The 17681-nt window shown below is 35.4% G+C and overlaps 1 protein-coding gene across 1 annotated transcript in view; it reads right to left on the reverse strand.

Annotated features, from left to right (window-relative positions):
• The window catches only part of STK3 (serine/threonine kinase 3), a 261084-nt gene that overhangs the window by 109166 nt on the left and 134237 nt on the right, over positions 1 to 17681 (reverse strand). Inside the window, exons 7-8 of the mRNA XM_034668361.1 lie at positions 11083 to 11220; positions 6000 to 6125 (exon numbers count right to left, since the gene is read on the reverse strand). Of these exons, the coding sequence (XP_034524252.1) occupies positions 6000 to 6125; positions 11083 to 11220 (264 nt within the window). The remainder of the gene's footprint in view (positions 1 to 5999; positions 6126 to 11082; positions 11221 to 17681) is intronic.

A 17681-nucleotide genomic window follows, 5' to 3' on the forward strand; every position in this document is an offset into this window, starting at 1 on the left:
AAAAAAAACCTGGCCAAAATGTTGTAGCTAATGGCAATATTGCTGGTACAAGTAGTAGTATTAATAAATATGAAAGCAAACTTTATTGAGCATACTATGCATAATACACTGTTTTAAGTGCTTAGATATATTTTCAAAAATTATATTCCCACAGGAACTCTAGTCCATCATTAATTCCCTTTTTACAAATGGTGAAAGTGATCTGGTTAGCAACATGCCCAAAGACACAGCTGTATGGGAACACAATGAGGACTTAACTTCAAGCAGTTTCTCCTGCTCTTAGATCAATTCTACCCACCCCATTTAACCAACTACGTACAATGCAGGCTTCGGGACTGACTGAAGTTGATTCTGCTGTTCTATTTTCTACCTCGTTCAAAAGGTTCTCACCAGGTAGACCGATTTGAAGTTCCCTTATTAAACAGGGGCAGGAGAAGGAGAATGTTCTGAGAAATGCTCATATGGAGGCTATATCATCATCTGTAGGGGAGTGAATTTTTCAAAGCATCCCTGCTTTCTCCCCATGCCCATGCTGAGAATTACTGCTTCAGTGAGTCATTTAATGGGGATATGTCACCCCAAGACATTAAGGACCACAGCCTGAGAAGCTTAGAGTTCGAACCATAAAGAAATCACCAGGAAGTCCCCATTTCTATTCTAAAAACAGAACCTCTAAGACATAGTCTCAGGCCAATTAATAGGCAAAATCTTTTTCTTTGAGTCATTACTAAACTACTATGAAATCAAACAGCAACTTTCTTTAGATGGAAGTGAATATAAAGGGTCTGATACATGCATATAATATATATGTGCTTATATATACATGCATATTACATCAAGAAGTATCCTACTTTGTTACTCAACATTTCACTTAACGTAACATTCTTCTACATCTGTACAGCTCCTTGTATTTTACTTAACACTGTGATCTGCACGGGAAATGCCTAAACTCCAGTGACAAAGCGACTCTTGTAAACCCTTTATCAATCTTTCAATCTACTTTAAAAATAACTGCTTGTCAATGGTGCATTCGGTGCCTTATCTCATAAATTCAACTTATTAACACCATCCATTCTGCTTTTAAGTAATCATCCAACATACCACATGTGGAATGTTTGCCTTGTTCTTTTACTTAAAAACAATAAGCACTAACTCTTTTACTGTATAAATATTTAAACATTCGCTCAAGTGCCTGTATAATATTTCAATAAACCACACCAGCTAACTAAAAACTAGCCTTTTAAAAATCATTGGCTAATTAGAGTTTAAGAACTACATGGGAAGTTTGAAGAAAGGATATTCTTATTATGCTCTGGCTGAAAATTTAGGACATTGTGTATAGTAACCAGGGAAGTAAACAATGTACCTATTAAACTGGGTAGTCCAGCTAAGGAGGTTTCCAGGCAGAGTGTTTAAGGTGATGCCCAGTTTCTTCCTACTGCTTATAACAAAATGCAAAAGGAGAGGGAAAAGCTTAAGAAAGAATCATTAAAAAAGGAATCAGGACTTGCTGGTTTTGTAAATTCTTAGCCTCTAAGACAGCAAACAATGCCACAATTATGAAAAAGCTTCTAAGCAAACATCAAATCAAATTTTTTATTATGTTATGTTAGTCACCATACAGTACATCCCTAGTTTTGATGTAATGTTCCATGATTCATTACTTGCATATAACATTCTTTTTTAACAGAACTATGTATAGTGATGATCTTGTGCCTGACCCACCACTCTATATTAGGTATGTGGGGGGGGGCAGGCAACTAATCTGTAGTTTACAAGTCTTCAAATGGAGATGAACTAAGACTGAAGGATTCTCATCTCTTTCCGAATGTGATTTAGAAGATGAAATCCCGGACTGGGAGCTGATAATGTAAAGGGATAATACTTAAGAGCAAAGAAGAGACAGTTCTTAAGACGTAATGAGTACACTCATTCTGTTCATGGGCAAGGAATGTAAATAATTTGCAGCTATAGGACAGTTGTTAGTTTTAAAACATGTCCAGAAATTCTTTGAAATTTTCCCTGAAAAGGTAGAGTCTACCTCTCCTCTGCTTAAGTGTGACGCAGACTATGTGACTTGTTTTTACTTTTAACTGAAGTAAACTTCAAGTAACATTAAATTACTTTTAAGTGTACAGTGACATTCAGTACATTCACAATGTTATACGACCATCACCTCGATCTAGTATCAAAATATTTTCATCACCCCAGAAGAAAATACTTCACTCATCAAGCAGTCACTCCCCATCTGAAGTCTCTGGCAAGCACCAATCTGATTTTTGTGCTGAGGATTTACCTATTTCAGATAATTCATATTATACAATATGACTTTTGATGTCTGGCTTCTTTCACTTCATGATACGAGGTTATCACATTGTAACGTGAAACACTATTTCTTTTTATGGCTGAATAATATTCCATTGTACGTATGTACCACAATTTATCTACTTTGGTCTATTATGAATAGTGCTGTGAACATTTATGTGTAAGTATTTAAGTACTGTTTTCAATTCTTCTGGGTATACACTTAGAAGTGGAACACAGAAGTTAGATCATACGGTAATTCTGTTTAACATTTTAAGGAACTACCTCATGACAGCTGTACCATTTTACATTCCCATCAGCAATGTCTAAGGGCTCCAATTTCTCCACATCCTTATTAACACTTGTTATTTCCCGGTATTGTTTGTTTAATCATAGCACACCTAGTAGATGTGAAGTAATATCTCACTGTGGATTTGATTTGCATTTCCTTAATGACTAATGTTTCTAAGCCTCCTTTCATGTGCTTGTTGGCCATTTGTATACCTTTGGAAAAATGTCTACTTAAATCCTTTCCTTATTTTTCAATTAGGCCTTTCTGTTGTTGAGTTGCCAGAGTTCTTTACATATTTTGGATACTAGACCCTTATGAGATATATAATCTGTAAATATTTTCTTCCATTTCATAGGATGTCTTTTCATTTCTTGATAATATCCTTTGATGTACAGAGTTTAAATTTTAATAAATTTTTTTCTATTTTTTTCTTTTGTTACTCATGCTTTGATTTTCTAAGAATCCATTGCCAAATCCAAAGTCAGGAAGATTACTTGTTTTCTCCTAAGTGTTTAACATTATATTTAGTTTTTTGTTCCATACAATTAGACCTTATATTAAAAGGCCTTTGTATATGATAAAGGTAGGAGTCCAAGTTCTCTCTTTTACACGTGAGTATCCAATTGTCCCAGTACCATCTGTTTTTTCAAAAAGACTCCACACCTTTGTTGAAAATCAACTGGCCATAGATGTATGGGTTTTTTCCTGACTCTCAATTCTATTCCATTGATCTGTATGGCTATCCTTATGCCAGTACCACATTTGATTACTACAGCCCTATGTTAAGTTTTGAAATTGGGAGGTGAGTACTCAGCTTTGTTCTTCTTTTTCAGTATTGTTTTAGCTATTTGAGGCCCCCTCGATCCATTTGTATTTGAGGGTTGGTTTTTCCATTTTGCAATAAAGACCATGATATTTTGATAGGGATTAGATTAATCTGTGAATCACTTTGGAGAATATTGTTATCTTAACATTATTAAGTCTTCCAATCCATTTATACAGGCTGTCCTTCCATTAATGTAGGTACTCTTTAATTTCTTTTGGCAATGTTTTGTACTTTTCACTGTACAAGTCTTTTACCTTCTTGCTTAAATTTATTCTGATGAAAACATAACTGATTTTTTATGTTGATCTTATACTCTGCAACTATGCCAAATTGTTTATTAGCTCTAGTAAATTTAGGTGTTTTTGACAGACACCATCCAGGAAGCTGCTCTAGCTCATGGGGCCCAAAACAAAGGGAAGCCTCTGTGCTGGTCCCTCAGGGAACCACCAGACAGGACAAAATGCAAAGCCACCATCTCTTGAGAACAAGATTCTTACCGCTCTCCCCTACCACCTCTCTCTGCTGCTGTTCCCATGGCTGCTGGTGAGCTAGACAATGGGGGTGGGGGGTGGCAGGCACGTAAATCTGTGGAGGCACAGATTCTTGGAGCTCCCTACTCCACCATTTTCTATGACCAGTAACTTCTTTTAACAAATACAATGCGGCAGAAGTGACAGTGTGCAACTCCTGAGACTATGTCATAAAAAGCACTGAGATTTCTTCTTGGATCACTGACTCTAAGAGAAGTCAGTTGTTATGCTATGAAGACTCTCAAGTAGCCCTAGGGAGAGTCCACATGGCAAGGAATGGAAGCAGCCCACCAAAAACCATATGAGTGAGTTATCTTAGAACTCCAGTCCTTGTCAAGCCTTTGAGATGACCGCAGCTCTCACCAACACTTAGATTGCAACCTCCTGAGAAACCGTGAAAATGATCCAACTAAGCCACTTCTGAAATAGCTGATCTACAGATATCATGACATAATAAATGTGTACCGCTTTAAGCACTAAGTTTTGGAGCATGTGATATTTAAAGCTGAGACTCAAAAGATGAGAAGAACTAAGTGACTCTAGTACTAAGGAAGAAGTGTTTCAAGCAGAGGGAGGAAAGGTTTTTGGCACATTAAAAATAAAAAATCTGAAAGAAGATCAAGGTGGCTGGAGCTCAGGAGAGGAGAGGAAAATAGTGAAGAAAGATCACGGAAGCAGCAGAAAATTGCCAAAGTGACTATAGCAAGCTCTTAAAACTAGTAAAAACTGGCAAGCTCTGGAGTAATCAATGGTTCTTTATCCATCAAAAATGGAAACTGGCCTGTAATTAAGTAGGGAAGACAGAACAAAGCAAAACAATCACCTGTCTGCTGACAGCTAGTTGAAGGCAGTTTACCAGCCCAGAACTCATATGAGGCTTGCATAAGGTGAAAGCAAGGCAGATGGGTACCATCAGAGAAGGGCAAAAACTAGACATTTTTGTGAATATAAACTTATCAGAAATTATATAACTCTGATAAGCCAATGTTGTTTATTTCTAAAGTACTAGTTAACATCTGAAAAGTGAGCATAAGATATTAATGAACATGGGAGCTTACAAGTAAAAGACCTACTTTTATTCTTGGTTCCTCATTAGCTTTGTAAACTTTGGTAAATCACTTCTCTCCTAACCTAATTACACTCATCTGAAAAACGGGATAATAAAATAACATATATACATGACCAATCTTACTTTTTTTAAAGATAACATGAAATAATATATGATAAAAGTGCTTTTAAAACTACAAAAAAATCTAGAAAAAAATTAACATTTACAAATGTTAACTGGAGAGAAATCAATAACTGTATCTATCAACATGCAGGAACCTAGAGTGGGAACTATAAAGCCCCTTGAAAGCAAGAATCAAGGCCTTTACCTCATTCCATATCACTTATTTAACTTTGTAGAATTAATACACAATCCCAAAGCTACAAATAAAACCATCTTTATAAAGATGTTATTTAAAATTCTGAACGATGGATTCATTAGTAAAAATCTTACATCTAGAAAATAAGTTTAAAACATCTGTCTCACCAGGCAGTCCACAGTCCCTGCTAAATGATTAACTGATATATTGTATATCTAAAAAATGATCAAAAATCAGCTCTGCAAGGATGTACACTTGTCTGTGTCCTGGGATACCTTATGACACAGGTTTAATAATTGGTGAAAAGGGTAAAAGAATTTCAAAAGAAATCCCAATTGGATAACCAATCTCTGAAATTAAAACTAAGTGTAAATTAGCAAAATAATACTATTTGTATAAGATTAAAACAAACTTCTATGGGAAAATACAGTACTATCGTTGACCTTTTCAATCAATAAAAAAAAAAAAATTTGTGTTTTCAGATTTTATAACTACCTGAATACCAAGAGGTATTCACCTCTGGATCTTAAACCAGAAAAAAATGGATAATTTAAAACAAGAAAAACATCATTAGTGAAGAAAAGCATTAGACATCATAAAATGTGATACATAATTATGCTATTTTGCTATGAAAAATGACTCAGAAGAAAAAAAGCAACTTTCTGAGGGTATTTACGAACCGAATTTTCTTCCTCCTCTTCCAATTCTCGCTGCTGCTCTTCATGTCTTTTAGCTTTGATCTCCATAGCTTCTGTGATCAGGTCTCTTAAAATTGATACAGGCTTTGCATTCTTGATAAAAGGATGCTGGAAAAGTAAAATTCAATGGTATAAATTCAAAAGATTTCTCTGAATTATGCCTAAAATATGTTAAAACAATGCATAATGCTAACCAGGATCTTAGGCTTCAGTGGTTGTTCCTTTCAACCAGAATTAAATGTATACATTAAGAAAAGAAAATATTTCAGCTGCTTTAGAAATAAAGATTTTGTTTTTAGGTTTACTTGATTTTAGAAAACCATTAAAGCACGCACAAAAAAATGCAATCCTGTTAATAAAACTACATTACCCTTAAAAATATTACTGTCCAAAGGAAGTATAGATTAGATAGTGAAAAAGATAAAAAAAAATTTTTTTTTCAAAAGAGTGGTGATTTTCAGTTACCAGAGCGGAGGTGGGTGATGGGGCTTAAGGAGGGCACTGCTGTGATGAATACCGGGTGTGGTGCAGTAGTGCTGACTCACTATATTGTACACCTGAAACTAATATTACACTGTATGTCAACTCACTGGAGTTTAAATAAAAACTTTAAAAAATTAAAAATTAATTAATTAAAAACTCTCATAAAAAGGAAGAGACTGGTGATTACATTACATATAAAAATAAAATTATTTTGGTAATTCATACAAATTTTAATTAATCTTAAACTGACAGTAGTCAAAAGGAAGGCAACTACTTTGTTACTTCTTTTACATTTTTTTTACTTTATTATGTTTTGAATAATATAATCATCTCCAATGGAGAAATATCAGCAATAAAAGAAAAATACTTTTCAGAACATATTATCTCGTTTCTACACTATGTATAAAACTTTTAACTTCTTTTTTTGTATCATCCTGATCTAGCTAAAATATCTGAGGGTGCTACAATTCTGATAAACAGAGGGGAAACCACCAGAATAGATGGAGGTTTCCAAGGACTTTTTTTTTTTTTTTTTTGAGAGAGAGCCAGTGTGCATGCGAGTCAGCAGGAGGAGAGGCAGAGGGAGAGAGGATCTTAAGCAGGCTCCACACCTAGCGTGGAGCCCGATGCGGGGCTCAATCTCACCACCCTGAGACCATGACCTGAGCTGAAATCAAGAGTCAGATGCTGAACCGACTAAGCCACCCAGAGACCCTTCAATGACTTTTTTATTGAGGGGGGCTGGGGGAATGCGAGAGAAAGTAGAGGGACAGGTTACAAGTACAATTTGAGACAGATAACCTTTTGAGGCAGCAATACAGCTTCAAAACGTAATTTTCATAATTATATGTCAATAGACAGTTCTTTTAATAAAGATCAACCGGACATAAAAGTATTTCCTTCAGGAAAGAAGAGGAAGTTCAGACACTCTCAGATGAAGGAAAACTAAGAATTTGTTACTGCAGACCTACCTTAAAAAAAATGGCTTACAGGAAGTCCTCTAGACAGAAAGGAAGTAATGAAAGAAGACTGTGAAACATTAGGAGAAAGAACAATGGAAAGAGCAAAAATAGTGTAAATACAATAGATTTCCCTTATTTACTTGAGTTTCCTCAATTATTTAAAGGTTAAAGCAAACACTATATCACAGTTTGATACAGATTTCAATGTATGAAGAGAAAGTATTTTGACTATTGTAAATGAGAGAGAAAACAAGGTAGATAAAGTTTCTACTCCTCAGCTGAACTGGTGAAAGGAAGAGTAAGTCACATGCCACAGGAGTACACAGAGTAACCCAGGACACCATCTGTTACAGCCACGCCCAGGGGTCAATTCAAATAATGGCAGATCTCAGCCAACCTCACATGCTCACAGAAGGACATCCTGCGGCAGGAGTTGACTTTAGGTTGGAGGCTGCCCACCAACTCTAGTGCCACGAGGCTGAACTTGAACCCTGTCCTTTAATATCTTTAGGGTTTCAATTTCCTCATCTTTTAAAAACTACTATGAGTTAAACTAACAATTTCAAAGGATCCTTTCAGTATATGATTCTTTCAAATTTAAGCAATTATTTATGTTGTGCCACGGAGAAGAAACCATCGTAACAATTCAGCATGAATTTCTCTTTTAAAAACTGTTTCTTTTTCAGGGTCTAGGAATTAACATGGTATTTGTACAGGTAGGCTATAGATGTGTCCACTAATAGTTGGTAATAAGACTGTCCTCTGAGAGTCATAATGCAACTCATAATATATAAGACATGTGCAAAATTCCTTTAAGAGACAGAATGGCTTCTAGGCATCTAGCAAAATAAGACTCAAATGAGTCTAATGAGACTCAAGAAAATTATTCTATCTAATACACATGTATTAAGCACTGGATACCAATAGATGATATACACTTATGGGAACACCAAGGGATGACAACTAACCTAAACAAGGATGAGAGGAGGGCTTTCTGGAGGAGTACCTAATTTGAATTAGAAAAAATCTGACAGAGTAAGAAGGAGCCTGTTTGTGAAGGGTTTTTTTAAACTAGGTTGGGGTAGGGGAAACAGTGTGAGAAAAGGTACAGAGGATTGAAAAAGCATGGTCTGTATAAGAAACTATAAGTCTATTATTTCAGAATTTATACAAGAAAAGAAAGGAGGTAGCAAGGGGTCAGTTAAGAAGCTAGACCAGGAGAATGCCCAGGTGGCACAGTCAGTTAAGTACCCGACTCTTGGTTTCAGCTCAGGTCATGATCTCAGGATCGTGAGATCGAACCCTGCTTCAGGCTCTGCGCTCAGCATGGTCTGCTGGAGATTCCTCTCCCTTTCCCTCTGCCCCTGCTGCTCATGCTCACATGCACTCTCCCTCTCTCCCCCTCTCTCTCAAATAAATAAATAAATCTTAAAAAAAAAAAAAAAAGGAAGCTAGACAAGGAAGGGCACATTATAACAGAGGCCTTGAATGGTCAACAACAGCACAATAGAAAAAAAATCAAGAAAGCAAATATTGGTTCATAAGCACTATAAAAAATTAGTTGCATAGTTTGCTCTTGTTATAAAGAAAGATGTTTGAGCCAAACCCAACTAGAGGCTAGAGGGTAACAGAGCTTGTTAATGTAGCCCATACAGGTCAACTGCTTGGGCAGAAAAGAGAGTGGAGAAAGAGCGGAGCTACGGGGCAAATGGAATAAGCCTACAACAGTCATGTTCGCTGTGTGGTCTTCAGTGAGTCATTTAACCTTTCTGGGCTTCAAGTCCTTCATCCACAAAATTAAGGAATTATACTAGAATATATCTTTTTTTTTTTTAAGATTTATTTATTTGAGAGAGGGAGAGAGAGAGAGTGGGGCGAGGGGCAGAGGGAGAGAGAGAGAGACTCTCCAGCAGACTCCCCACTGAAACCAGAGCTCAATCTCATGACCCATGAGATCATAACCGGAGATGAAACCAAGAGTTAGACGCTCAATGGACTGGGCCACCCAGGTGCCCCTAGAATATTTCTTAAATGTTTTTTTATCCTAAAAATTCAAAGTGAAAAAATACCCCAGAATTTCTTTTCTTGAGATTAGAAAAGATTATGAAAGACTACAAAGAAATACTGGTTACATTATCTAAAAATCAGTTACCAGATATATTTGGATTTATTTTCACTATCATTTTTTGTGTTATCTGTCCCACTTTTTCTGTTTGTCTTTTCCCCTTCGCTTTTCTTGCCTTCCTTGGGGTTGAATAATTTAGATACTCAATATGATAACAATACCATTCAGCCCTTGATTTATGTGTTCAAAATTCCTTTGAAATGCTGACAATATTTCAAAATAAATGTTTCAATTAATTAATTTTTGAAAGACAATATTTGCATATAGCATGGAACTCAAAAGGCTCAGAAAGAGCATTTAGAAAAATGTATGTCTCCATCCCACTCCTGCTTCTCAGCCACAGTTACTTTCTCTGGAGGTCAGTTTCTTGATTGTTTTTGCAGAGCTACTCCACTGCAAGCACTGGCACATGCACACACACATGATTTATATATGAAAGACATTATAATGAAATATATAATTGTATTATATACTTATTATTTGTTATATATTAATATAACATATTGGTGGATATATACGACTGAGTGAATATCATAATGAATATAATAATACAAATTACAATGATATATACATATATGTGCGTGTAGGTGTGTGTATTCTGCCAATCACTCCTCTCAGTGGACCTGAGATTACTTCCAACTTGTTGACAGATATTTAAGTTGTTTCCAATCTTTTGCCACTATAATGTACTATGAATACTCTTACACATAAGTTACGTCACACATGGTTAAATTTTTCTGTAGAACAAATTTCTAGAAGTGTAATTGCTGGGTCAAAAAAGAATTAATTTCCAAATATCAAGTTTTGTTAACGTGAGACACACTTATTATTAGCTTAGAGGTCTAAGCCAATTCTGTTGGGAAAATAAAGACACAAACACTTATTAAAAGTGTTAAATTATTTCTAACTGTATTAAATACCAAGGCAGATTTAAAACAAAAACAAAAACAAAACCTTCTGACACTCTGGATATAAAATCTACTCATACCAGGAGTACTGAAAGTATTTAGGTAATCTTATAACCAGTATGTATACACAACATGAGATCTTTTCAAGAAGCTCAGGAATCTTGTATTGATATACCTTATGGTAGATCAAAAAGTCAAAGAAATGCTGGGTCAAGGAGTAACACATTCAGGGGGAAAAAAAAAACCCAGGAAAAATAGTAATAGTGGAGAAAATAAACTCATTTCTGAAATGAGAACACTTTGGAAATTTTGTTTTAAACAACTCTGGAGAAAGAGTTGAAAACCACAACAACAAAGAAACAGAAAAAGGGAAAAGAGAAGACTAAATTTGGAAAACAGAAAAGAAAAAAATGAGACAAAGAAAACATGTAGGAGAAGAATGGTGTGTATGTCTTTGTCAATCCATAGTTCCTCAGAGGTTTATACCTTGAGAAATCAGTTCATAAAACCCACAGCAATTCTGGTCAATGTGAGACAGCTACAAGGTATAAAGAAAATATCTTTCCCTTAGATGCATAAGCACTGACCTGTAAAAGTTGTGTTGCAGTAGCTCTCTGCTCAGGATTCTTCACTAGGCACTTTTTAACAAAATCGGTGAAATCATCAGACCAAAGTTCTGGCTTCCTGAATGTTGGTGGTGGATTTGTGGGAATCATAAAAATAGCCTAGCAAAAATGAAATAGCAAAAAGACACGGTAAGAATCACAACAGCACACCAAATAAACAAATCTCTCTATCTTTCTATCAGACTCTAAATCTAAAAAACAAACTTAAGCTGTTCTAGGATTTCCAGTAAGATTGCAATTCAGGAAGCAAGTCCATCTGCTACTAATGTAATCGTTTCCCATTAAATTTCCTCTATTTGAATTGTAGCTCATTGAGCACATCATTCTTTATTTTATCTATTATTTTTAATCAGTCTCCAAAGAAGAATGCAATTCTAACCCTTTTACCAAACTAAGGACATTCTCTAATTAAACAGATGTATTCCCTAATATTGCTATTGCATGCCAGATTTACTTCCCATTTCAGTTTTATATAAGTACTGCTGCTCAAAATGGATAGCAGCAGTGTGCAATCTGCTTCTGCAATCCATAATATTTAAGTATAAATAAAATTACTACTGTGATTTGAGATAATACTAATAAAGCCAAGACTTTTATTTCCTTTTCTAAATACATGAGTCAGGATTCCAAATAAAAAATTTTGAAGCTAATATAACACTTAAATTTATTACTAATGATTTAATTTAGTATTAATATCTTAGTACTAATTAAATACATTCAGATAGTTCAAAATTCAAAAGTTTTAAAAAGTCTTCCTGTCATCCATGTCCTCCTAGCTATCCAGTCATCCTTTTTTAACCAAGAGAATCAATCCCTAATGTTCTTAGGAAATCACTGTATGCAATGAATTAACTCCTCTCTTGGATATCTACAATAGTTCCTGATAAAATATTATTATTAAGACATCATTTTCTTTGAAAAGATATAAAAAATGAAAACATAATAAAGTTAAAACAAATGTATCAAGCACTACTACTACTACTGCAATCACAACTGTGAGGGTCAATAAAGTTGAAGGTCATTCAATGAAATATGAATGAGGGAAAGATGATTAAGCGAAGAAAATATAGTCTTCCACAAATGGTGCTGAGAAGACTGGATATACCCATGCAAAGAAATGAATTTGGATTCTTGTTATACCATACACAAAAAATTAACTAAAAATAGATCAATGACCATAAAAGTAAGAGCTAAAACTATAAAACACAGAAGAAAAAATAGGGGGAAAGCTTCAAGACATTGGATTTGGCAATAATTTCTTAGATGTGACACCCAAAATCTAGGCAACAAAAGAAAAAAAACCCCAGATAATTGGAGTTCATCAAAATTTAAAACTTGTACATCAAAGGGCACTATCAACAAAGTGAAAAGGCAACCCAAAATGGGAGAAAATAATTTGCAAATAGTATGTATGATAAAGGGTTAATATCTGGGATACATAAAGAACTCCTATAACTCAACAACAAAATAACCAAAGTACCCAACTTAAAAGACAGGCAAAGAACTCAAATAGATATTTCTTCAAAAAACATGCGAATGGCCAATAAGTACATGAAAAGGTACTCAACATCACTAGTCATTAGAGAAATTCAAATCAAAACCACAATGAGATACCTCTCACATCCATTAGCATGGCTATTATTAAAAAAAAAAAATGCCAGAAAATAACAAATGGTGGCAAGAATGTGGAGCAATTGGAATCCTCATGCATTGTTGGTGGAGTTGGAAAATGGTGCAGTTGCTTGAAAAACAGTATGGCAACTCCTCAAAATATCAAACATAGAGTTACTACATGATTCCCTAATTCCACTTCTGAGCATGTACCCAAAAGAAGTAAAGGCAGGGAACAGAACCGATATTTGTATACCCATGTCCACAGCAGCATTATTCACAGTGGCCAAAAGATGGAAGCAACCCAAGTGTCAATCCACAGATGAATGGATAAACAAAACATCATGTTTATACTGTAAATACACACAAAATGGGATATTATTTAACCCTAAAAGAAAATTCTGACACATGCTACAACACATACCAATAAACCTTGAAAACATTATGCTGAGTCATGAAAGGACAAACATTATATGATTTTTCTAATATGGGGTTCCTAGAGTAGTCAAATTCATGGAGACAGAGAGTGAAATGGTGGTTGCCAGGAGTTGTGGGAAGGGCGGAATGGAGAGTTAGTGTTTAATGGACAGAGAGTTTCAACTGGGAAAGATGAAAAAATTCTAGAGATGCATGATGGTGATTGCTGTACACCAATGTGAATGTACTTGATTTCACAGAACTGTATGTTTCAAACGGTTAATTTTATGCTGTGTATATTTCACTACAATAAAAAAAATACAGATGAAGGAAAACATAAAGTAATAATCAAGTTCAGAAATATCTGTTAAGTACCTGCCACACACAAAGCATGGTGCTAAGCATTAAATGGAGCTCAAAGAAGCAGCAGAAAATACAGCCAGTACCCTTAACAAATCTCTAACCTAGTCTGGCAATGAAAGCACAAACAATGAAAGAATTAAATAACAGTATAATAATAAGAGAAATGATACAAGGCACACAGAAGAGAGGTCATTCTCCTAATAAGAAAAAATAGTGTAAGGAAAAGCAAGAGAGTGGAACAGGCTACAAGGAGAAGCAGAGAACAACTGACTATGCAGTAAGGGACAATGAAATGAGAAGATCAGAAGCGGAATGGAGGATATAAAGTTTGGTCAGCAAGAAAGTACACATCTGAAAAGAAGTTCTTTTTTTCCTCGTGTGTGTGTGTGTGTGTGTGTGTGTGTGTCTGTGCGTATGTTTGATTGGATTGTTTATGACCCAAGAAGTAGATTAAAGAAAAACAAGAACAAAAAACCTAGAGACATTCTAAATGTGGAATAGAAAAGGCAGTTAGGGGCTAGGAGAGATGCCCCAAGGTGAGTGATAAGAGTTCAAACTAGGATGATTTCCTCAGGAATTAAATGGAAGAAAGAAGGTAGGAGATACTACAAAGGAAGAACCAAGAATATATCCTGACAACACTGTTTGGAAGGGGTGGAAAAAAGGAAGAACGAAAGATTACTCTAGAATTTAAGAAATAAAAAAATCAATATTTTACTCGCAAGCTACCCAGGTATTCTAAAAATTCACCACATCATTCTTTTAAAAGCCCTTACAATATGCAGCAATTTGCTACTAATGTGTTATCACTGGTTTCTAACTTGGAAAGGGATCCAAAGGACTTTCATGGACAAAGCAGTGAAGATTCAATATCCAAGTCTGTTGATTCTAGGGTGAGAGTTAATCTCTTTATTAGTGTATTAATAAGGGGAAATCCTTTCATAGAAGAGAACATTCTTACACATCTTACATCATATTACATGTATTTACATCTAACACAGTCCCTCAAAAGCAGTGTGGCCAATTTTATGACACAATAAGCACCTATCATATGACATTTAGCAAGTACTTTCTGTGTGTTCAAAACTATGTTCTAATAAAGTAACAAACTGATAGGCCACAGGCCAAATAACATCAGTGGACATATTTTGTTCAGGCCATATCAAGTTCACATTTCCACAAGGTAAGAATCTGCTGGAATTAGGCTGACTTTACCCAGGATATATGTTCTCCCTTTCACACAGGCCTGAGTAGCCTGGCTCAATTATCTACTTTACCTGATGGTTCCTTCAGTATCTAACTTTGTGCCCTGCTATTACAGATTTTAAAATAAGACACATATCTCAAACCACAGAGCCCACAGTCAACTTGAGGGGTAGAAAACTAACACATAAAACAAACAGCAAACAATAAAGTGCTAAATAATAAAGTTCTTCTGTAAATAACCTAATTAATCTCAGCTCCATAGTTGAAATAGAACCTAATGTGGCTTTAAGGATGGGCAAAATGGGGTTAATCTCAGCTGCTGGAAAAGGCACACAAACCACCTGCTACTTCAAATTAAAGAATAAAAACAAATTTGAACTCTCATCTTTGCAAAAACAGTTCAAAGCACCACACAAGCCCCTATATAGACTGACCTCAAACTATAGGTAAATGATACTAGATTGTGTAGATAAATGTTGTTCATCTGCACTTGCTACAAATTGATGGATAACAACTTAGTGATTTATGTTCTTGTAGCTAATGCTCTCCTTTGAACTTTGAGCCAATGAGTTGCAGTCTTATCTTCAGATAATCTTAACATATAAGGCTCACCTCAGCAGTAGCTATTAGAAACCCAAGGATAAAAAACTTAACGCTAACTCTTATTTACCCAGTACTATCATAAAGTGATCCTAAAATGCTCACATTCTACTCTCAAACAAGCAATTAACGGCATACAGTTCAAACAAGTAAGTTGTCTTATATGATCTACCAAGCGTAGAGGCTCTGAAAGTCTCCAGGAAAACCACTATACCTTTTATTTCTACCTCCATTTCTTTAGGTTAGATAATCAATAACAAATGGGAGGACTTTCTCACAGACTTAACTTTGTTCAACTAATTTAACCTAATCATGAATCATAAAAGATTCTCTTAAGAATCTCTAGGTTTTGTATGAGCTAATTAGGTAATAGGCCCCTGCTGTAGAAAGTTTTGGCAATCAGTGGCTAGCCTTAGACTAACAATTCACTCCCTTCCTTGCCACCAACCAAATTGCATGGACACACATTACGGCCATATAATTTATCTTATCTCTAACACCATTTTGATTGAAGAATGTTAGTACAATAAATGATATGATTATCCTTGTGTTTGTTTCTACACAATGTGTTGCTTAACTACATATTGAACCTCTGATTAAGTTTTAAAAATAACTTCCCTGATCACAAATGGTCTAAAGAAGCCAAGAAATGTTAAGTGCCTCAAAACAACTAATTGTCTCCATGCTTGGAATAGACTCCAGGAGCACCCCTATGTGGAAGGAGCTGGAGCCGAGAAACTCCAATGCCTCCACTTTATAATCTCAGTGGAGTGAGTCAACACTCCCGAAGTGAAGGTAGCTGGATTTGTGAACGTACAGAAGCAACGGACATGCCGGAATAACAAAGAAATCTCGGCCACTACTCAAGAACCTCGGGTACAGGAACAAAAGGTTATCTTCATAACAAATAAATGAGATAAAGAATGAGAAAGCACTTTATAAAACTTCAAAGAACTAAACAAACATAGCTGTTTCCTGATAGCAAACATAATACACAGACAGCAAGCTACTAAGTCAAATAAAACTAGATAGCTTCTAAAATGGATATATGTAAATAATAATTTTTAAAAGACTACACAAATAAGATGACAAACAGTACAACAGAATGATACTGACACTGGACCTAAGTCAGAAAAACAGGCTTGAGCTCTCGATCGACCTCTGACTGTGCAGCTTCAGTTTCTTCATTTTTGTGAGGGTACTGGACTAGGTATTTTTCAGGTTCCTTTTCAGGTCTAAAAGACTGGCACTCTAACTGCCTAGCAATCGAGGAGTTAAATCTTCACTAGACAAGTACTGTAAGCAAAGGAGATGGGGAAGGACAGGGAAGGATAACAAAAAGCCTACCAGATGTTAATACAAAAATACAAATCCACATTTTTATTACCACTCCCTCAAATGCAACTTTGAAATAGAGAATACTAAAACCCAGAGTGAACTTTGCTCTTAGGGTGCAGCTTCTGCAGTAAGCACAGGGTTGAAGTAGTGTGAGCATGAACTCACAAATCACTCCAACTCCAGTCGCAGGAACTTCAATAATCATTAATCTGTCCAATGAAGGCCAATTTGCCTGCATAGGAACCAAATTAAGGGAAGGGATGCGGCTGGTGTCCCCAGAACAGAGTGAATAAGAGAACCAGCTCTAGAGGTCTGAGGCAGCTTTAGATAGCACTGGGTACAATAATACTTCCATTGTAAGTAGCTATCTGACCTATTTTACTTCTCTATGCCTATTTTCACGTATTAAAAATGGGAATAACAGTACCTACTGCACAGAGCAGTTCTTAAAGTTTAAATGTGTTAATACGTGTACAATACATACAACAGCATCCACCACAGTAGAAATGTACAATAATGCTAGCTAGTTTGTTAACCCCAAATTACCGCTGAGAGCAAGAGTGAACTAGCTCACTCAAGGTCACACAGCTACGAACTGGCTATCAAAACAAACTCAGGTTTACCCGGCTCCTTAGCTACTTCACATTGCCTCTACATTTCTATTAAATATCAGCCACAGATCATTCTATTTTAAGATAAAGCCTCTATAATATGCATATTCAGTCTCCAGAAAAGAAAATGGAAAGCTATTTGTATAAAGATGGTTCTAGTTCACTTTCTGTAATAGTGGAACACTGCAAACAAAAAAATGCCAGACAATTAAGAAATGGCTGAACTACTATACACCAATAAAATGGAGAAACGTATTGCCATAAAAATGACAAACGTGTGAATTACAATACCATAATGAAAAGTTTTATTTTTTTAAAAAGTGAAAAATGAGGGAAAAAAAAACAACAGTCTATACTGTACGATTACTTCACACAAAAATGACATGTAGCAATAAAGACTGAAAGATGGTACAG

The sequence above is a fragment of the Ailuropoda melanoleuca genome, chromosome 9, assembly GCF_002007445.2.
Source record: "Ailuropoda melanoleuca isolate Jingjing chromosome 9, ASM200744v2, whole genome shotgun sequence".
Lineage (NCBI taxonomy): Eukaryota > Metazoa > Chordata > Mammalia > Carnivora > Ursidae > Ailuropoda > Ailuropoda melanoleuca.